General features: G+C 27.8%; 1 protein-coding gene across 7 annotated transcripts in view; it reads left to right on the top strand.

The window, feature by feature from the left end:
- Glut1 (Glucose transporter 1) overlaps positions 1–24,641 on the top strand; it is a 65,497-nt gene that overhangs the window by 36,785 nt on the left and 4,071 nt on the right. For 5 of the 7 annotated variants that reach the window (XM_088187946.1, XM_088187948.1, XM_088187947.1 and 2 more), the window contains 12 exons: positions 8,228–8,393; positions 12,169–12,306; positions 12,374–12,469; positions 12,538–12,698; positions 12,760–12,884; positions 13,966–14,136; positions 14,250–14,386; positions 14,574–14,732; positions 16,447–16,659; positions 20,191–20,415; positions 20,615–20,754; positions 22,715–22,824. In XM_088187946.1, coding sequence (XP_088044072.1) covers positions 8,228–8,393; positions 12,169–12,306; positions 12,374–12,469; positions 12,538–12,698; positions 12,760–12,884; positions 13,966–14,136; positions 14,250–14,386; positions 14,574–14,732; positions 16,447–16,659; positions 20,191–20,415; positions 20,615–20,754; positions 22,715–22,824 — 1,841 coding nt within the window. Of the gene's footprint in view, positions 1–3,542; positions 3,601–3,672; positions 3,725–8,227; positions 8,394–12,168; positions 12,307–12,373; positions 12,470–12,537; positions 12,699–12,759; positions 12,885–13,965; positions 14,137–14,249; positions 14,387–14,573; positions 14,733–16,446; positions 16,660–20,190; positions 20,416–20,614; positions 20,755–22,714; positions 22,825–24,641 lie in introns of those variants that run through there. The other 2 variants (XM_088187950.1, XM_088187951.1) reach the window with 2 other exon arrangements.

Below are 24,641 nucleotides of genomic sequence, written 5' to 3'. Positions count from 1 at the left end.
AATTCACTTATGGTCAATTGAATGTGATGGACATTTATGAAACTTGTGCTGACAGATCAAATAACATCGCATATTATCAAATAATTAATAATTCAATATAACTGAAAACAAAACGCTTGCTTACCCTAAATTTAGGATTGCCAATCGAATTGAATTCGTGTATAAGACAAGCTCCATTTAGTGCGGTTGAGGTATTTTTCTGTTTCTATGTATCTTTACAACTAAAAATAGTTATTCCAAATCATTTTATTTAAGCCTGTAGAAGTCTAAATATAATTTATTATTCTGGCGAATTTGCTTCTTTATTAATAAATAAATGTCAAGAAACCTGAAACTTCTCAATTATAGATTAGTTACATTTGCTAGCTTATTTATATACATATATAAATATTCAGAGAAACAATTTCAAACATCATATTTTTTTATGCACCGATCTTTCTTTAAAACAACCATTAAAAATTGAAGCAGAATGTTTAATAATTCAGCCAAACGATAATTATGAGGAGACAACGAGAAATAATGTAAAAAACATATTTACATACTCGAACTGCTGATTGCCATCAAGATATTCTCAAAACTTCATCTGTATCTTCCGAAAACTTTTAAGTATAGTATCATCAAAACAATTGTTAAAATAGAATAATAAGTTGAGCTTGTCTGATTTCATTGTTAAAGATTATCACAGCATTTTCCGCCATGTTTGTTTAGTGTTTGGTTGTTTTTCGTGTTCCGCTACATTTTATTTATTTCAATCATAAAATACTACTCACTAACTTGCGAAATTAGGTTTGGTCATTTTTGTTTTCTAGGCCCTCAGCTTCATGCTTCATGTGCCTGAGGCAAGAACTTCACTCGCCTCACCCTTGTCACTGCGCTGACGCGAATTTTCAGCTGTAAAATATTTAAAATTAAAAAAGATGATTTACCACAGTAATGTTATAAGGTAGTGTTAATATTTTTTGAGAAAAATACATAGCCCTCATAATATAATATTTTTGTAACGCCGAAGCTCTATTAATAAAACATATATAAATTTATGAATTTAAGGGGACATCACTACTTTGATAATAAATACATAAAACGCAAAAAATTGCCAAAAAACACTGTTTTGAAAAAATGATCACACTGTATGACAAATTTGATTTTTTGTTACCACAATAACATAAGCTGATTTATATGAAAATACTAAAAAATATTAATAATAATTTAATTGCAAGTAATACAAAAGTATACAAATATCATGAAATATAATAATAACAGCATCTTTTTATATAAAAAAATGTAATATAACTAATGACAGCTTTAAATAAGAACGTCTTAACGTATTATTACATTATATATTAGTAGCATAAAGTTGGTTCAGTGTTGATCATGATCTAAAAATATTTTAACTTCCTTATTGTATGTATACATAATATAAGCCCTCCCAAAGTGCACATGTGACATAATATCTGACTGATTAAATTTTATTACCATCATCCATTAAAATATTCTTACAATGGTTTCAAGGTATTTCGTTAGAAGAAATACAGAATACATAATATTTTAAAAGTTGATATTTCGTGAACACTTAATTTTACGGACGAGAGAAATTTGCATAATTATTTTTCAATTATATCTTACTTAAAAAATATAGTGAAAATAGGCAGAGCATTAAAAAATATGTGTCATGAAATAATATTATATAATTCCAACAGATAAAAACGAAAGTAGATTTAAATTACTTACCATTTTTTTATAATAAATATGAAATAATTTTAATTAAGCATTTAAACCCTTTTTAATAATGTAAATAAATAATTTAAATCAATTGTGAATTTAACAGTTTTTTATGAGCAAAAAATTTATTTTCTGTGCATATAAAAAATATATATTATAATTTGCTATAAATATATTAAATCATATCAATATTGATTTAAAAGTTACTATATATCAACATTTATAATACCTATATTTGGGTCATCATATATGTATAATATAGTGGTATGTGTTTAAGGTAGTTAAATACAACATCTAAATTTTAAATCTATATATGTATACCAGTACTCATAAGATTAATATATTTTGTGCACATTAATATAACTTTAACACTGTTACATTTAAAAACAATACTTTTCTTTTACTACGTGTGTGAGTGAGAGTTAAAATTAATTTATATTATAATAATAAGTCGCGTATGTAAATGTTTGGATTACATGAAAAGGTATTATAATGATATATTACATATATTATGTTCTGACCTAGGGTGTGTTAAAATATTGTTGCCGATTTATTTAACTAGTTACTATTATAATATATACTATAATTTAGCTAGAAAAGCGTATTCAATTTTAGCAATAAATAAGACACATGCATACGGCAAATTTAATATATTCCGAATGTCATCTTCAATTTTTATATTGAAAATGAAATGGGCAACTTTATTTTAAATTACCATATTTTTTTTTTAATTTGTATAGATATATATGTACGTACATAAATAAATACCAATTTAAAAATACATACATTACTAATGTATACAAGATAGCTCAAAATAAAGTTATTAAAAATGGCTACAAAGTTTATTGAAATAATGATATGAAGGAGAACGTTTCTATATTTTTTTGTTGATATTTAGGTTTATAAAAATATTATGATTGAAATTTTGAGTTATCTGTATATATATTCATAAAAATTATATATATGGTTAATATGTTTATACATATATTTTATATACACGCTGCTTAAGCAAAATACTTTATGAATAAAGTGTAATATATGACTCTTTCAAAAAATTGAAAACAATATTACCTGAAAAAAGGCAATTGCTTTAGCTGTCGTAAACTCATCGAATTCACTTCATATATGTATATCATATGTGTATATATAATATTATATATTCATTTATTTATTTTTATACGGATTTTCTTTGTTGATTGTTGTGTATTATATTATTCACGACGTTTCCCCCTAAATGATATTACCTACCTTCAGGTATAGGAACGCGAATTTACGAAGTACCATTTGTATTTTCATCTCACAATGTTTAGTATAAGATATAAAATTGGCTATTTACTGGAAAAGTATAAATCAAAATAATCGAAATTAGTGCAAAACGTCATGATAATTATTAAACGAGCAACAGAGATCCGTAACAAATATTTTTTTAATTTATTAATAATAACTCTTGTTCTCATACACTTATACAGTACTAGGCTTAGCTCATGCGGTTGAATCGGTCTTTTTAAAACTATTTAGAACCGCGTCTTTTTTGGAATTTGAAAAAAAACTCTGCACACACGCACCCCAATTGGCTCATTCGTATCTAAATTTATATTTGCCAGTACCGTAACTACGCTTGTCGTATTTTTAGTAAACTTTGTAAACCGACCTAGATTCATTCAGAACGGGACATGCCAATCGTCGTCGACTTTAGTTACGGTACTGCCGGTTAATTTGTGAAATGACATCCTCCTAAATCCGCCTGAAGGTGACTGAGTGCCCTATGTTTCCGAACTAGGTGGACCGAGGAGCCTCGGAGGAGAATCATAGTCCTCTAAGCGGGAAAGCTGACAAGCCCACCAAGAGTGACGACATACGATACCAAAAGCATCGATTATTGTGAATAAGCAAAATTAATACAATAAAATAAAAATACAAAACAAAAACGAAACGAAAATCTATCTAATAAAGAGCGTGGATTTTTAGGGCTTAGGGATGCTGCAATGGTATTCTGCCACCCAAGGTATCTAACGCTTTTTAGTTTACTTATCATTTATCTCATATTATATACATATATTCAGTATAATGGGCTGACTAAAAAGTATGTTTGTTGACTCTTGTCATTGTGTTTTATTTGTGTTTATTATTTGTTTGCATTTTTTCAATAGAAGATCTTACAAAAAATAACTTGCCATGAATGTTACTAAGGTCAGTAAAACTGGTTGTAAATATTGATTTTAATTATTCAATAAAAAATAATCAGTGTATAACTTTACCGCTAAATTAACCAACATTAGACATATACATATCGATGGCCTTAGTGTAAATATGTATTCAAATTGAGAGAGATCGCGTGTATAATTATCGCAGCGGTATGCTAGAATCATTATATACAAACATACCTTATTGTTATGGCATAAGAAATGATTACTTAATTATTCATTAAGATCACCCAGCTTTTACAATCAAGTTAAATTAACATATAATGATAATGACAATTCATCAACTAACCAATTATAAGATTAAAATATGTGCGGATGGGTATTCAGAAAAAGCAACCTCAGAAACCTAAATTATGTTTTGACAAAATGTAATTGAGCACTTCCCACGCGTCCACGCGTGTTACAACTGTCCTTGACTAAGATGAAACATACCTTTTACAAATTTTGCTTTAACGGAAATAAGCTAAGCTCGATCTCCTCCCACCGGGATCAATTCAAAGAATGTAAAAATTCAGCTCCTGATCGCAAATAAGGCAATCTGAGCTAGTCTGATTCTAGTCATTCCTGACATTATATTATAAGGTTGTAGAGTAAATATTCTTGTTTTTTATACACACTTATCTCTCGAATTACACGGTTTCACTTTTAAGCGGTAAAAAACTATTTTTTATAAATACTCCAAATATATTTGATTCCGCACGTGTAACGCAGCTATGTACAAATGCATTAGTTAACGTACTAACTTCTACACTGAAGATTTTGCTTGTTTCCTTTGTAAATTATACTACACGTGAATACTATTCGATCGTTTCATAACAAATTTCGTTTTATGCCTCGATTTACGTGATATTTCCTAGAACGCATCTACCGAATAAATCATGGGATGAGTGTATATTGAATTTTAAGATTTTCACTAAAAGCTTATCTGTTTCCTAAAATTTATAAATGTATAGAAATCACTATGACAAAATATTTATTTCTGCACCAGCTAAGTGAACCAGCAGCATGGTTTTCGTTTATGTCTTAATTGGTTCACCGTTTTGAATAGATATTCAGCAAAGCTTTTTACTAACTTATTATATTAAAAATAACTACATAATTAGATAGATACACAAGTATTTGCACAAATACAAACACGCTTATTTTAAAATAGTATATGAGGTATTTGTGGAGGTAGTCAATAGACAATCGAAAATAACCAAATAAATCTAGAAAATCCTAATATTTATTTATTTTAATTAAGTTAATAATCATAAATAATTGACACTTAAGGCCATCGATCTAACAAGAATAATCAAAAAGTTATTTACTAATTTAAGGCACCAGATCTTAAGGATTTTTAATAAATTCTATCAGACACTTCGTTGCATAGGTCTAGAAAAGTAACTGTATTATTTAGATAGACGTTTAAGTCTTTTTATTGGCTATTTTTCGTTAAACCATCAAAATATATTATTTTATAATCGTCCATCACTTACCGTCACACTTACTGTCACACTGACCCTCAGTTATATTTAAAACGATGATGCCACTCTAATCAACTTAGTCATAGCTATAACACCAGGAGCGCTTTTAATTTTTCAATTGCCGCCAATTGCGTGCTGCCGAGTTTTTGACAAAATTAAACGCAAATTAAAACATAAAATATCACAAAAAAATTTCTTAAAGATCACATTTGCACAATATAGTGACCCTTAAATAAAATATATTTTTATTATACGCCTATTGAAAATATGCTAAAATATACATTTAATGTTTAAAATAAATTGAAAACACGTGGCACATTGTGAAATCATAAATTAAGGATTGCCATAAAAATAAGCTTGATTCAATATGAAATTACCCGCTGATTCCAAATCTGTTGCCTATATATATTTTCAATGTCTCACTTTTAAATTAACGTCTTTATTATTTTCAATATTTCATAATTATTATGTCACATATTATATAATGTATTTTGTAATTATTTTAAAAGCAGAAAAGTCACAGTATTTTCCTAATTGAATACAATAATATATTTTATAGAGTAAAGATAAATAAACACAACAGTAAAAATAATATGTTGTATTAAAAAATGTAGCAATTTTACTGTATCTCTTTTTTAATTTTTAGCTTAAAAATCTCTCTACAAAATACATATTTTAAAACAATAAATTCTAAAATTTAAGATGCAAAATGTATTTCTTAAATGTAATAATGGCAAATTTTACAAGTATTTCTCATTAAAAAATTAAAGTATGCCGGTTATTTATTGCATGCCTTATATACCCCAAGTTTCCTTTTAATACAAAGGTTTCTTTCAAACTTATTGAATGTTTTGAGAGTTATACAAAAAAATATGTTTTTTTTTTAAATAAGATCTTCTATTATGCAAACCCATACTATTTACCTTGAAAAGAATCATCTTATTGGATATATCATGCATGCCTTTTTTAAGATCAATGTTTAAGAACAAATTTTTTAGACCGCCTAATATATAATTATATGTATGTATATTTATATTATATATGTATGTATGTATATTACATATAGGAATGTATAATACTTACATATATTATATATCACTGAACTGCTGTGACTGTGCACACCTTCATACTTTCAACATCATTTACGTATTATATTATACAATAATATATATTTTCATGAAAGATCCCTCGTTTTACTATTTAATAATATTCACACACATATATAAATATATATAATATATATTATTTATACATATATACAAGGTAGTTAAATATTTGAATGCTCTATATGAATATATTTATATTTTAATCATATTATAATACAATTTTAAAACAGGTGTTTTATATGAAAAATTATTTAAGCGGTGTTGCACGTATTTATTTGAGAATTTAGGGCTTCTTCCTATTACAAATATCTATTAATATAATACAGGGTAACCCAAAAATACATGCACAACTTTAACATGTGAAATATATGTGTATATATATTATATATTCATTTTTTATCTAACAGGTACATGTTTATTAAAAGTTTTGACATTTTTCAAAGAAATACAAAATTTTTAAATATTTTAAATAATACATCTATTATATTTTGCTTCAAAATAAATCCTTTAATTGTTTGTTTGTTGATATTTTATTTATAAAAGATGTCTACAAAATAGTTTATTTTATTAGTATATATAATAGTTATTATTATAATTTTTTTAATGTTTAATAGGTATTATACTGCTGGAACATGATAACTTCATATTATGATTTGCTTTTTGCTGATTAAATATATGTTATTAATTATTTTTTTACGCATCATTTTGATTTTTAAACGATTTTATTAAATGTTAAAATTTATATTACATCAAAGTAGTATTATGTTTTTTTTTTAAAAAACGGTTATTAAAAGCAATGAATTTTTAAAATAATGGATAGATACATGTAGCTGTAAAAATAATTAAATAAACCTTAAAAATAAATATATTTACTATCGAAAGTTTAGCAACAGGAGTATACTAAACATATGCTAAGCAATACTTTTGTAGCTATTTTCATTACAAAATATATTTTTTATTGTTATATTATTGGGAAAAATAAATGAAAGATAGATACTCAATAGCTTAAATTAAGGTGCAAAATATTGTTGTACGGTGTTGTATCTTTTTCAGACACATGTCCTCGATCTAGAGCACAATTATTGGCACGCTGATATGTTCATAGTATTCCTCTCGATTGCATCGTTTTTATAAGAATCTTGTTAGATGTTGTGAAAGGTTTATCATTGCATTTTTGTTCATCAAGATTCCTATTTTTGTTTTCTTCATCATAATTTATTCAAGATAGAAAAAAAATATTTAAATCTTTGCTATCTAAGATATCGTAGCATCTCTCCTTTTAATAGTCGAAAGCTTCTATGTTTGTCTGTGTACAATTTTAATGTTATTCATAAACAGTCTCTCTTAAATTATGTATACATATTTTTGGGTTACTCTGTATACAGTATACTATTTATAATGTTACCATATCAAAGTAAAAGAAAACAATATCGAAGATCGTATTTTTTTTATTAAATTGATATGATTTTGGTAGCCTTGTATGAATATATGCATAAGTGTGTGTGCATTGCATCTATATCCGATTCCATGTAATGAATTTATATTATATATAAGTACTAGAATGTTTACTGTTTATTGATCACACACGATTTGGCATGCGTTTGTATTGAGCGGAATCAGGATGTAGGTGGTCGATGGGTCCCACCCCTTACGGCGGTGCAAATATTTTTTGGTGTGTGTGCCGTTGGGGCGGACGCTTAGGATGTGTATATGTGTGTTTTTTTTGGTACAGCCTGCAGAGGCAGGTGAGCGTGATGAGCATGAACCTGTCCGCCAAGCTGGACGAGTTGCAGAGGGGCGACCGGCAACTAGAGACCACGGTCGCCCTCTGCGAAATCCGCACACAGTTACAGGAGCTCACCAAAAGCGTCGAGTCCTGCCAGTCTGAGGTCTCAGAGGTAAATACTCAAATTTTCTTTACATTCATTTTAACCTATTTGTAACTGTCAAATTGCATATTTCGCATATTATTTACCAGCGCAAAAAAATCTGGGGCTTTACATATTTTCGATATAAAGCTCCTATCGAAATTATAAGTCAGATAAAGTAAATTTTGTAGGGTATTTGTATTCCTCTTATTAATTTTACAATAGTTGAAAATTACAAACCTTTTATGTAACTTTTCTAATTCACAATGTACTTCAAATTATAAAAAATGCATAACAAAAAAAAGCGTACACAAATTAAAATATGCACAACTCATGAAATTTAACTCTACGATATAAAAGTATTGCTTTTATTAAGATATCTGTCGTTATTTTGTGTTTTATGAAATTGAGTGTAGGATTTAGTATTATTAGATCGATTATTCTACATAGAGTGGTCATCTGAAAATTTGAAATCTTTTACTATTTAAAAATATCCATAAATATAAGTATGAAATGTAATATTATAATCCTTATATTAAATGGATAATTTATATAAAATATAAATATATTTTAATAAAAAATATTTAATGTAGGAATTACCCTTATTGAACTATAAAATTTGCTCAAACAAGAAAAGACTAAAACGAGAAAAGTTCAAAAGACGGTATAATTTGGGTTTATGTTTAAAAAAAATAAGCTCCCCAAAACTTTTAAGTAAAATAATCGATATAAACTAGCATTAATTTTATATGATCAACTTTTTTCTATATAATGTTTTACCGTATTATGTTGTTTTTTATATACCAATTATATACACATGTGTTGCTTTGTATCACATTAAATTTATAAAAAGGGTGACAAATTGTATATCAATAAATATAGACCAGTCGCAATTATGTCAGCTTCTTAATTATTCGAGATACTTGTCCATAGATACATTTTGTTGGATCAAAAGCAAGGATTATTTTCGCCCGTTTCACTGTTACTAACCTTGTGTCTCTTACCAAAACAATGACTAAATCTCTTAATGCGGAAATACAAGAAGACGTCGTTTATACGAATTTAGAGAAGGCCTTTGACAAAGTTTGTCATGAATTATTAGTTGTCGGACTAATTCGGTTACTCTCAAGCTATTGGAGAGATTGTAAACACCTATGGCTGCCGATGGTTAAAATAATATTTCATTTTTTTGGGAGTTTCTAAAGGCTCAAAATCTAGGCTCTCAGTTCTTCTCCTTTTTTGTCAAATATATAAATGATTTGAATTCTATATGGAGATCGGCTTCCGTCAACTGTCTACTCTCTAGTCTTTTGTCGCCATCAGATTATACTTACGATCTCAGTACGAACAAGTTGACTAAAAAATTCCAATAAATCTCGAAATCACTTATGGAGTTTCTCTCTACACGTAAATAACGTCTACGAAAAATATTTTATACGCTTGGCACTGATAGTACATTGATATAGTGTTAGCTGGTTTGGTTCGTATATAATCATTTTGATATTTTATAAAAAAAACTATATTTATAGTATGTATTATTTTTGACCATAGTTATGCATTGGAGTACCTTTTATGTTACAATAGTTTTAATTCAAATATAAATATTAGATTACACCAAAAGTAAATATACAACTATTGTAAAAAGATCAAATAGTCTTGCAGTGCGATTTTTTTTTTAGATATTTGACCTATTAAAGCAGTACTTCTGGACAAATTAAAACTTTATTTATAACTCTTATCAAGACTTTATATATATTCTGTAAAATGACATTTTTACTTTATGAAAATATTAAAATATGCCAATATTGTAAAACAAATTAGGCGACAGTTAAAAAAAATCTATTAAAAGATTTGTTTGTATGAATAGCTCGTTAACAATTATTATTAAAAGTAATAACTTATACAAGTATGTTATTTTTGTTATGAAATTAGAACGTTTGTAGATCTGACCAGAAATATCTATTTTATTTTATATTATATCATACTAACGTTTAACGATACATGAGAACCGTTTTAATACAAGTGACGATTACTACAGAAAGTTACTAAATTAATAATTAAATGTACCAAGTTTATTTCAATGAATCAATACAGATTATAGGGTAGGTTATATGACTTCATTGCAAGCAAGTTTATCAGCAGAAAATAAGATTTAAGATTTTCTAAATATTTTTATTAAATATATTCTTAAATTCAGAAATGAACTCAACGGATTTCAATGAAACTTTAGTATAGACTATGCTGAAAGGTTTCCAGTTACACGATTCTATCAGGGAATTTTCCGGGAAACCATGTTGAGTACGCACATAGGAAAATAATAAAAGTGAGCAGTACAGCATTAAAAATTAACCAGAAGTGTCCACTTAAAGGCGTTCTCTAGTGCAAGGCTGCCATTAAATTACGGCTGCAAAATGATATAATTAAAAAAACATGTTTTAAATTCCGCACCCGTGACTTATCAGTTATATATCTCTTGACATCTAAGAGCAACGCTACTTATATTTTTAACAATAAAGTAACAATATTTTCAATAATAAAAATAATTTATAGAAAAAGAGGATGCTATTAAAAAAATATGTTTTCATAATTAGCTAGTTCATGACACAGCTCAAAATAACACATTATCTAAAATATGTATCTAGCTTAACTTATATTAATATATAAGTGATAATCTATAAAAAATAGATCATTGACTTTTTTGGGAGAGTTTTAAATATAAACCACGTTTAATTTTCCTCTGTTAATGTTTCACAGATTATAAAAAGGTGTACTAAATCAAAAGCAGCAGACCTATAGCTATACTTATCCGAATATTTGTTTATTGATTAGATTTACTATATAAATTATTTTTATTTACATCAAATTGAAGCATTGTTCTGGATTAAATTACAATTTTATTATTAGCAACATAATTATTAAATCAAAACTAAATAATTTAGTTCTCTGGCAAGCAATATTTTCAATATTTTTTTATAATTTCTGTTGCGATATTTACATTTTTATATTAAATGTAATAGAATTCGCAGTAAATAGCATTTCGTAAGCTTTTTTAAACTGAAAACTATTACATTCAACAGTGCAATAAAGAATTAACAAAAATATTGTAAGAACATACATTATATCAATTTTATATTTTTAGCAACATTATTCACATATACACTATAAATTTACTTTATCTGTCTTTACGACATGTGCTTAAGAGTAAGTTAAATAAACTGTTTTATATATATGACTAACGTAATGAAAAAAATATTATTTTAAAGAAAGTATCAATTTTATTTATGAAGTGCCATTTTATTATAGTATTTTGTAAAAATAACACAAAATCGATTTTGGGAAAAATAAATAGCTTACTCTTTTCAATGCAAAAATACGGCTTACAGACCTGCGGTGAAATTGTGCTTTCAGTGTGGGATTAAAAAATCCATCTCAATTCTCAATCTCTTGAATATATTGATAGGCGTTTAGTTATCGATTAACTTTGTGGACAATTTTATGTAATTATCGCTTATAAAAACTCACGCGTTGGGTGTCGAAAAAAATGTAGACACAATTCATTGTGATTGTTAAAAACGATTATGAGTGTTCTAAAAGCATTACAAATATTATTTTAATCTCAAAAGCAATTTTGAATTGGTATATTAACTTTTTTTTAGTCCTAATTTCACTTAGCTATTATTTGTTAATACCAATCTGTCTGGAATAGTCGACGTAATTATAGTAACTTATTTTATTTAAGTCAATTTAAAGAAGTTTTATTTTTAAACGTCTTTACAAGAAATTATCAAGCCATGTTTTACGACAGGTTAAAAGGGATATGGTAGCTATAAAACACGAATTAGACACTGTTCAAGCCGTAAAGGAAGAAATCGAAGAATTGAGAGAGTATGTCGACCGTCTCGAAGAGCACTCTCATCGGCGTAAACTGCGACTCCTCGAACAGGTAAAGTGTTGGACCATAATAGTTTGAAATTTACCACCGAAGCGCTTTAGTTACTTTAAAATTTTAGGGTCTTACGTTTTTCTTATCGTATGCAATACTGGCGGCTGTACTTGGAATGTTGCAATTCGGATACAACACGGGAGTTATCAACGCACCAGAACTGGTAGTTAACTAAATCACATTCACGAATTATCAAAATAAACAAATAAATAACTAAAATAATCGTTTTAGAATATTGAAAATTTCATGAAGGACGTTTATAAAGATCGATACGGAAAAGACATTCCCGAGGACTCTGTGAAACAACTATATTCCGTAGCGGTTAGCATATTTGCTATAGGTGGAATGCTGGGAGGTTTCTCGGGTGGAATGATTGCCAATCGGTTTGGCAGGTAGGCGTATTTTTTTTCTTTAATTTTTTTCCATCACAAAAATAATATGTTTTATGTTCAGGAAAGGAGGATTACTGCTCAATAACGTTTTAGGCATTGGAGGAGCCTGTCTAATGGGCTTCACCAAAATTTCACATTCTTATGAAATGCTTTTCTTCGGCCGTTTTATAATTGGCGTTAACTGCGGTAATTATTTAATTTTATCAATAATAAAATTATTCACAATGGACACTTTATAGTTCTAACCAAAAAAATGATGCAATTTTTTTGTTTATTTTGAGTCCACAATATTTACATATTTTCCAGACTTATAAATGACGTTTAACTATTTCCGTTTATCAATTCCTATTATCCCTAAAAATAATATAGTCACTAATGCATCACTTATGAGATGTTTTTATATAAAAGAAGAGGGTTATTTTTTAAATGTAGGTCTTCAACTACTTTTATCCATTTTAATGTATGCTGTAAAACTCACACCATTTCAGTATTTTCAACTCTAAAATAAGCAATAGAAATACATCACTGTACTAAAACTGCATTTGCCAAAACCGTATTTATATGTATATCATTTGCAACTATCAATAACACAGTGATCAAGAGTTGGCTATACTAAGCTCCATCGCCACTTTCCACAAATTAAAGTTCAGAGTTACTTTTTAATTTGATCTAAAATATCAGCCTATATTTTACAATTTGACTTAGATATTTCAGCAGCGTGTTTTCTATGTAAATAATACCTATAAACTTATCTCCGCTTTAATACGAATCTGTCCATACCTCCCTAGAAAGGAAAACGTTACATTTTTAAAAACCCTGCAATATATATATATATATATATATTCTAACATCACATGATTGATATTTATGATTAAGTCATTATCAATATACTTCACATTAATGTGTCATTATATTTCTATACCCAGGCCAAATTGTTATTATAAGTAGAAATATTTTATTATATAAATATAACATATGAAATAATTATACTTATGGAAAATATGTAGACTTAACTTAAATAAAAAATAAAAAGCGATTTTATTATAACGTTGATTCCTAGCATGCAGTATTAACAAAAACTAGATATTTTGGCATGATTTTAATATATTACTGTATAATATAAGACGTGGAGACGTTTAACACATATTCAAAATTGCTTTATTATTTTGCATGCTAGCGGCATATTTTATTAGCAAACGTCGCCCATTCTGAAATTGGTCATTTGCTCCACTCGAGTCTGGTGTCTTAAAACTGACTGTTCTTACAGGATTAAATACATCTTTGGTGCCAATGTATATATCAGAAATAGCCCCTTTAAATTTGCGAGGAGGCTTAGGTACAGTGAACCAACTGGCCGTCACTGTTGGCCTCCTCTTGAGTCAAGTGCTTGGAATTGAACAAATATTGGGCACTGACGACGGATGGCCTCTGTTGCTAGGTGAGTGCCACTTCAAAACTAAAGAAAAAAAATCCCGCATTGCTATAATAATCATCTGCTTTAGACAACTGAATGACTAAACAATTCAAAAACCATCACATGTGTTTGCTTAGGTCTAGCAATATGCCCTGCAGTGTTGCAGTTAGTTTTGCTCCCAGCTTGTCCAGAATCTCCAAGATATCTTCTCATAACACGACAGTGGGAAGAAGAAGCGAGACGTGCTCTAAGACGACTACGTGCAAACAACCAAGTAATTTATAATATCCTCATAATTAGCCATCGGAGAAAAAGTCCGACACAAATTGCTTCTATCAGCGGATTTTTTCTCCGACATGACCCAACTACTTCTCGCTTCTGAATTATCTTAAAGCTGGTGCTTTAAGTTCGTCCAGATTGTATCTCTTGGAATTTTATTTTTTTGTAATGTGTTTCCATAGGTGGAGGAGGACATTGAGGAGATGAGGGCCGAAGAAAGGGCTCAACAAGCCGAAGCTTCCATATCAATGAGGGAACTCCTCTGTTCGCCGACCCTTCGTGCTCCGTTGCTGATCGGAGTCGTAATGCAACTGTCTCAACAGCTAAGCGGAATCAATGCGGTACGACCTAAAACTATTCATCTACTTACAATTTAGTAAAGGTGTAGTAAGATGGACATCTGATTCACTCAAAATAGCAGCGAGTTACCGCTTTGCGAATTAAAAAAATTACTCTTGATGCGAATTCAATACTATTTTAATATATTAAAATTGCGTAGCACATACGTATGCGTGTATACAAAGTGTTGTTTTTTTATTAAAAATTTCACATCGTTAGAAGATACCTGTATTATAGTTTGATTGGAGCATATATGTAGAAATCAAAACAAACTCTGTGGTATATTCTAATAATGTCAACCTCAAACATCATATAACAGAAAGAACTGCAAAAATATTTTAATGGCGCTGTTTAGATAGTCAAATAAAAATTATTTATAATATTTCATAACAGTACACAATAAATCCATATTTTTTAATAACTGTTTATTATCTCAGTGATTTTAGTTTTGATAATGTTGTTAAAAATAATGGACGAGTTGAAATATTTAAATGAATTTGCGCGCACCTTTAGTTAAGGCTCATTTAGATTTATGCTTCAAAACGATACAAATAACAGTACACTATTTTTTGTATTGAGAAACAAAAAGTTTTTTCAATTTAATTACTGATTTATCATATCTTATAACGTAATGACGCTTAACAAGCCTTACAATCAGTGCCTTCTGTTATTCGTTCGCCAATCGTTGCAGCTCTTTGTGTATATACATTCACTTGTGTTGTAGCAAAATTCCAATTATTGTAATTTATTTTTGTCGCATGTCTATTTAAAATATTTAATATTAAAACTTAATAGAATATATATTTATTACTGTTATCATTTAAAAATTTGCGCAAAACTATTTTTATTTCTTGTTGCAATATTTAAGAAATCGTCATTTTTAATATAATGTACACCTCAACTAATCTTTATAAAAGCCTGATTATTATAGCAAAGTTAAAGTCCACTCTTTTTTAAAAAAAAATCTAATTTCAATTTTCTATGATTTTATCCAATAGATGGTGCTACAAATTATTTAGCAATTATACGTTTATTTTATTTATCGTAAATTTAATAAAAATAATTGGAATTCTGCTGCAAAGATAATATTTTTTTCTTATTATTCAAATTAAATTTTGATAATAATTTATGTTAAGAAAAAAATTTTATCTGAAATGTCCGTTTGAAAATGCAGCAATAAAAATATCTTAAAAAAGTTTTTTTATTTTAGACAAATAAAAATAAGCAATCAGAGATAATCGTTTAGTTACAGTATCGGCTTATTACATAATGTATTTGGATTGTTCCTGTGACGTTACTTGTTTTGATGAATGTGAATTCGATTAGTTAATTGTTAACTGCATATATGGTACGATTCTGGTTATGATCAATAAGTTTACACTTTAAAAATTGACAACAAAAATAAATTCTTAATAACGACAAATTGTCACTTTTGACACTCATTAAATCGATAGCGTAGCACCGCGCGCTAACGATAAATATATATTCAGTTGGTGATCAAATTTTACACATAAAATGTGTCCTTAAGAGTCACACAAACTTAGATGTTACGCCACTTAAGAGCATAATAAACCAATAATATAATAGTATTCCAGTTAAACAAAACTTGATTGCGTTTTTAATATGTAGATTCAATACGCGTGTATTGTTACCACCGTAGGTATATTTTGTACACACACGCGTATTTGACAAATACACTGTTCTCTTGTCCACTAGGTGTTTTACTATTCAACCTCGTTATTCACATCGTCTGGCCTGACTGAGGAATCGGCAAAGTTTGCTACGATGGGCATCGGCGCCATCATGGTTGGTATGACGCTGGTCTCCTTGCCACTCATGGACCGCACAGGACGCAGGACACTTCACCTCTACGGCCTCGGCGGAATGTTCATATTCTCCATCTTCATCACAATTTCATTTCTAATCAAGGTAAAATTTTTCCATACAGGCATCACAACCCCGCGCCAAGCTGCGCGTGTTGACTTTTCGCGATGATTCTACTGACGCGTTATATACAAAGAGATCCAAAATTGTAAAACCTTTATTAAAATACTTTATAATAAATAATAAATAATTAGTAAATCGAAAAAATACTTCAATATTAGCTTAAACCCCTGTCACATATTCTATTAAAATTACATAATTACAAATATTTTTATAACCTAAGTATATGAATTTCTTTTCTAGAGCAGTATTTCATATACAATTTAGTCACGGAAATAATTTATATTTCTCAAATATAACGGAACCTCTATAATATTTTAGTTTAACATACAAAATGGATAGCGATTCTCCTCGTTATTACTTGTCACGGGCTATTGAAATTAAAATTCACATCAAGAATTAAATACTTGTACGACTCTTTGCCCTATTTAATCCTTTAAACCCCAGCAACTAATTGATAAGTCTTTTTTATATATCTTAATCAAGCAAATGTAAAAATAGCTTTACTGATAAATGTTGCTAGCAAAATAATCTTTACATTATGAGACTACTTCAAATTTTAGGAGAAAAAAGCGTTGTCACTGATGAGTCAGTGGCAACGCTCTAAATAATAAATAAATAATACTTATATAATAATCTTACATTATTATGCATTTATAGATTTTGATGCGTTTTATTTATAGCGTCAGTAAAAAACAGGCTCACTACTAAATTTTGCTAGTAAAGTAATGCTTACATATTAATATCTTTAAATTTTACGATAAAACCATGGCGCATTGTTTCTATTATTCTTAAAAATAAATAAATCATCACTATAATTATATCTACTAATCGATATTTTTCTCTTGTAGCGCTGGAATCTTTTTTCTTAAAAAATAATGTTTTTTCTACAAATATCTTTATATATTGAAACTGTATTTGTAATAAAAAAATACCGTATTTTTATTGAAAAAATAATATGTATATAATATTCTAAAATTATTATATATATTTATAACTCGAAAATATAAGGTGAATAAAATTATTTTTCAAACAAAGGTCTTACAATTTGGGATATTTTTTCGTATATAAAAATATATTCCGATAATCTAATATATATTTAGCTCGCTCGTATTTTTGTCGAATAAACGCAATAACTCATACTTTAAATTTACAACTAATGCGCGTTATTCACGACAATAAATTTTTGATATCGATAAAATAATTTGAAAGTTATGTTATCTTACGATGATATAAATAAATTATATTTTAATATATTATAAATACAATTAAAAATATATTTATTTACGCATTATACACAACTAGCTGCAGTACCTCACTATAGTATGGGACCGATAGCTAGTTATACATAATGTTATTGTTTAGTATGTCAGACAAAATATAATGCATAAGTAAATATACTGAAATATGTCTCATATTAAAAATGTGCATGATATATTTTTAATTTATTTTGCAATCACTGAGCAAAACTGCCTTTTTTCATTCCCATACTCATGACGTTATATTTATTTTATTTTTTAATATTAATAAACAATATATACTAATAATTTATTTATATATAAATATCCAGTTTATCTTTGAGATATTGCTTAGGTGTTATTGTCATACATCATCTCGTCAAGTCAATTCGAATCTAACTTATCGTATTTTTTCATTTATATTTATATGTTCTTACACTGCCGTAAAAAATATCTTTCACTTCAAAGTGAATATTCGTTATCAGATAAATTTAAACAATCTAGATTAAATTTTAATTAAAACTGAATGTGTGTTGAAATAAACGTGATCCGAATGTAAAATAAAATTAAAGTTAATATTAAATATGTAAATATTAATCAAAGTTAAAAAAATATGTTTTAGCTTATATAAAATAATAATGTAATATATTTCTAAAATACATAAATTATTAATAACGACATAATCACATCCTCAACATATATGAATACCGAATATAAAATAGGCACATTTTGTCATTAACAAAAATATACAATAATATCAATATATCAATTTTTCTTTCAATAATATTTTTTCTGTTACAATTTCACTTACTTACTACATATATACCTACTGATATTAAAATATTTCAATTTAAATCTTCCTGGCGTCAGTGTAAAATAGTATATTATATAAGTATATTATTTAGCACTAACAGCTTATATTATTTTCAATCTTAATACATAAATCAAAAATATAAACTCTAACAGCAAAACGTATATTTGTATATTTGTCTACAAAAGCCTCAACTGCACTCATATTAGTATTGTTTTTTATGAATATTTTATCTTATTTTTTTATTCAATCGCTTCACCGCTTTTTTGCGTCCCCCCTCCCCCCTGAAAGCGACTTTCCCGACTGCGTGCAAAAGGGATTTTTCACTCACACAGCGCACCCCACACACAAAAAAATATACACAACGACACTGTATTAAGCAATTTCGTACAAAAAATATATATCTATTATATATTATTATCATTAATAATATGCGCAGGTGCAACTCTGCGCAGTATGCGGATATGTTATGCACATACACACATACGATATGTTATATATCACACTTGAATATGTAATATATGTATGTATAAGCTCATACTTCAATTTTGTGAAAAATGCAAATTGATTGTTTTGACGGAGGCTTGCCTGTTAGTATACATAAGTACATAGTCATCATAGTCATCTCTCACTTACAGGCAAATCTCCAAGGAACAAGCATTAGGCACATTCTTATTGTTTAAACACCAAATTATGCTGCTTATAAAAAAGTATAATATGTATGTGATAAATGATCATGATAATATAATAAACACAAAGCATAAAATCGAAATAGTATTTATAAATAAACACATAAAAATAATACAATAAATAAAAATTTAAAGTTTACTTAAAAAAATAAAATTATTAATTTTTTAATAACTGAATTTAATATTAGTAGTAAGATTGTCATGACATTTTTATAGAATAAAAATATTCTAAGCTGAAATTTTAAGCATACAAAAAACTTTTATATAATAAAACATTGAGATAATGATGAATTTATTAAGCTGTAGCATTAAAGGTTATCTTAAAAAATATCAATATTAAAATAAATTGAATGCGATACAGTTTAAACGTCAACAGTTAAAATCTAAATCATTATAATTATCTAAATTAATATTATAATTTATTTATTGCGTTATTATGCTCTATCCAATAATAAATAGCTAAATGTATAAGCAGCATAAACGATTATTATCAATTAATAAAAAGCTTTTGTGTAATTAATAAACCATATATAATATTATATACATATGAATATTATATAAATATATATATATATATATATATATATATATATATATATATATATATATATATATATATATATATATATATATATATATATATATATATACATATATAATATTATACTCCCGATTCATCACGTGCCGATGCACTTACACACAAATATCAGACGCAGAAGTGTGAGCAGAAACCCCTTGGACGTATCGGGGAAGAACTGTACATTCTACCGCCTGATAGGAGTTTTTTGGCTATGTACAGGAAATGATAGACTGGATGAGCTACCTGTCGGTGGTGTCCACCCTCAGCTTCGTCGTGTTCTTCGCCGTCGGCCCTGGCTCCATCCCTTGGATGATCACAGCCGAACTGTTTTCGCAGGGGCCGCGACCCAGCGCTATGGCGATAGCTGTACTAGTCAATTGGATGGCCAATTTCGTTGTTGGAATTGGATTCCCCAGCATGAAGGTAATTTTTTACGTTTCATAACATATTTATACGATTATTTTACTTTTTTAATATTCTTTGGATTTAAAAAAAACATTATATATAATTAATAAGAATACAACAAAACTAAACAAATAATTATAATATGCATCTCTCACATTCACATAAAATAAGTATATTAATTTTTACAATATGATATAACGTTTCTTTTGTATTACAGAGCGCTTTGGAGAATTATACATTTCTGCCCTTCAGTGTTCTTCTTGCAATATTTTGGATATTTACTTATAAAAAAGTTCCTGAAACGAAAAACAAAACTTTCGAAGAAATTTTGGCCTTGTTTAGACATTCTAACGGCAGGTAAGTCGCTTTTTTCAACACACATACAATGTAAATCTAGTTACATTGTAATACATAAGAATTTATGACTCAATTAAAATATTAAATTAGTTCTTCGTGCGTATTCAATTCATGTGTATTTTTGCAATAATAATGCAATGTTAGTTATTTTTATCCTACAGGGATCTTCTATTTTCAGTTTATAAAATAACAAAATCTGTTACACAATTTCATAATAAAAAAAACGTTCTATTATTACTTTAATAATATAACATTATTATCTTTTGAAAATATATACCGAGAAAAAATGTGTGGGATCGATGTTTGGGGACAGATATTGACGTCATCCCCTTTCCTCCATATACACAAACAAACACACCCGAGTATTGTTTATTAACCTTGAATGTTTACTTCTAATATATAATAATAGCGGCTGTCTGGGAGCGATTTTTTTTATCCTGTCTGCTTAATAGTAATGTAATCTTATCACTGACAGAATTTCAAATTTTAGATCTCCACCTCCCAAATCTATTATATTACATAACAAGACTAATATGCTTAAAATAGCTTGTCAGACTCATTGTCTGTGATTTAATTAAGCTTTAATTAAAAACAAACAGTTATTTAATTTTAAATTAAAGGAAATGTCAGGACATAATTAATAAATTCTAGACTCATTTTTTTTTATTTATTGAGAAAATCTTTGATTATTTTATTGCTCAAGAGCTGTGAGATAATTTATTTCTCAATAATTTTCGAATGTCAGTACGAATTTTTCTACCACATAATAATAGTAGCATTGATTGCAGCAGGAAGTTACGTTGTAGCGCAAAATTGCGAAACCTTTAATCAAAATCAATGTTTCATGACATATGTTTTGACAAATCTTTATTTTTGGGTTAACCTAATTATTACGAATGATAAATATTTTTCTAATTACATCCGCTGATCAAAATCAATGGTTTTTTAAAGTATTCAATTATTTTATTAAGTAGAATTTTTTAAATTTTTTTAAATTTTAAATTTTCACATTTTTAAAAAAAAAAAAATTTTTAAATTAAAAAGCAACCCATTGTAAGATGAAACAAATAAAGTCTCGCAACAAAGAGATCCTACCTAGAAGTTAAAAATGCAATAGAGTTCTGTTTGAGTACCAATAAAAATGATATTTGCATCATTCAAGCATTGAAAACACGGATCATTTGAATCACGATTAAGCACTCTTTGATAATTCCCTATTGAACATTGTCAAAGCATTTTAAATTTTCTAATAATCTGTATATTTCAGATGTATCATATGCATCCAACAAATGTTACTGACTTTACTTTTTACCAAGATTGTGCTCTTCCATGTACAGCATCCAATATCGTCATTTTTCCCAGAAATTGATCAAGCACGGTAATGATGATTCATTGCTGATTGAATTAAGCTTTAAGTCTTCTATTATATCTTAAACGCAAAATTTTATTTTGCAAACTGTTAAAAATAATGTAAGAATGTAATATTTAAATAGTGTTATATTTGAATTGATGCTAAACTTTGATGCTAGAATCGCTCTCTACACCATTTTTTGAACATTTACAAGCTACCAGACCATATTACAAGCAATTTAGCTACTTCAACGACTAAAATTAGCACCAGCTATCCAACACTCTGACACACTCTGTGCACGATGAAGTTTTCTTAGATTTCCTAATTTTAAATTGCTAAGGTGGATGTGCCTTGTGGGTCAACTGTCGAATACTACAAATACATAATAATAATAAAAACAGTATATTAATATACTAAATATTTCAAATTTAAAAAAATAATTTTGGTAAACAGTTATAATAGGTTTTTTGTTTAATTGAAAAAAGGGAATTGCTATTTCTGCAAAAAGCCGGAAATTTAGAGTTTCGTCACTGAAGCGAACGTCTGCATAATTTTTAAATGCGCACTATTATAAATTGACTATTGATTTATTATTATGTTTTTTTTTAGGGGTAGCCTGCGGGATAGTCGGCTTTACGGTAGCATGCTCAACTGCGTAAACGCTCTAGAGCAGCAATTGCCTGCGCCTCCACCTCCAACCGAAGAGAAACCAGATTCATGTAGGCAAACTTTTACAATTCTATATCTAGATAAAGACATACCTCCTTATAATCATCATCGCTAAAATTATCTACATTTAAATAAACGGTACATTTTCAAATTCATCGTAGTACTTGACCCCTAAATTATATTGGTGTTGCATCAACACGTATGCTCTCAGCGTCACGTATGCTCTTTCATGTTTAGTAAAATAAATTAAATGATAAAAGGTTTAGCAACGACTTGTAATCGAGAATTTATCGTACCACGACGATTATAAAATAAAAACGTTAGTCAGCTGCTATCAATGATTATATAATATAATCTATATAAAAATACTGATAATAACATTTTTTTCATACTATCATAAGATGCAAATGTTGATATTAAATAAAGCCAGGGGATCAGACTTCTGGCAGTTATTGTTTATACTTTTTTATTCTTCATAATGCATTAGAGTAATATACGAGACAGTCGTCGTAAACCTTTTTCTAATAGACTGCAAATATACTTCATACATGAAAAATCATTCGTACAGCATCATTCCATAAATATATTTAATCAAGCGTCCAGTATGTGTCTTCGAAGCCCACTTATCTCCATGTCGACAATTTATATTAAATCAAGTAATGATTGATGTCATGCAGTCATAAATCCATTTGAGAGACACCGATGCCTGACGACTGCGTACACCTTTAGAAGACACTCGGCATACGCGTCCGTTCCTCTGTCAGTCGCCAATGGTAAACGTGAAAACCATTAAATATTGCAATTTTACTAATATCCGATTGACGACCCGACATATTGGTTAGGATTAGAGATAGATTTTGATACATTTTTTACATACAGAATGGGCATTAAAACCGAAATTCTATATTTATTAGTCTTGTCGATTAATAGAGAACACTGCATAATAACTTACGGATCTTAGAAATAATATACAATGTATTGCAGTGGTTTTAAATATCAAGTAAAACTAAACTATGATATACGTTAGTATGCTAAAGTAGTATAACTTAAAAGCTGTTGAAAATATATTTTAATTTTAAATTGAAAAGTAATATCTTACATTTACATAGAAACTAGCGAAAGCACTAAACCTGAAGCAATATGTTTTGATAAAATCTTCGCCAGAATAAGCATTTTTAGAATTATAGGTTTGGCTGAAAATTAAAAATTTTAAAATAACTATATCTCAGTAAATGGTTTTGAAATATTTATGTTACTTACATTAACACTGAAATAAGCATTCAAAAAAATGTTTGGTTTTTGAGCCAATCTGTATGATTAACTTTTCTTTTAAATCTTTTAAATATAGCTGCGAATCTTATTTTTTTATCTTTCTTCTCCATTCTTTTTTGTACACCATATTTCAAATAAACTATAAAATATTAGATTTTTTGCTAATTGACACTGTACATAATTTTTTTTTTTTTTACAAAAATTAAATTTATGTAGTGTCAATTTCTTAAATTTTTTTACTTGATTATGTGTTGTTAAAATTATTAAATTTAATGATAAATCACTGAATTATATATGTATATATAATTGTTATCTAAATAAAATAATTAATATACTATAAGGCAAAAGTGTTAAAAAAGATAAATTCTCAAAAAAGTAAGCGATTGAAAAAATATATCATGCAACTTTGAATAGAAATCGATTTATCTTACTGTTGTCGCAAAACTATTTCTGTTCAATATTATCAAATATTAAAGGTCAATCACTTTACTATAGCATATTTAATTATTATTTTTCCATACATGAAACTATTTAAATGTTATTAGTAGTAGAAAATGGCGCTTCTCATATTAACAAAATAAATTCCTCTCCTTCA

Source organism: Plectrocnemia conspersa, unplaced genomic scaffold, assembly GCF_051122295.1.
Source record: "Plectrocnemia conspersa isolate PC_06_02 unplaced genomic scaffold, ASM5112229v1 ptg000006l, whole genome shotgun sequence".
Lineage (NCBI taxonomy): Eukaryota > Metazoa > Arthropoda > Insecta > Trichoptera > Polycentropodidae > Plectrocnemia > Plectrocnemia conspersa.
Note: the sequence above shows the minus strand (reverse complement) of the source record. Positions and strands in the feature narration are given on the sequence as shown.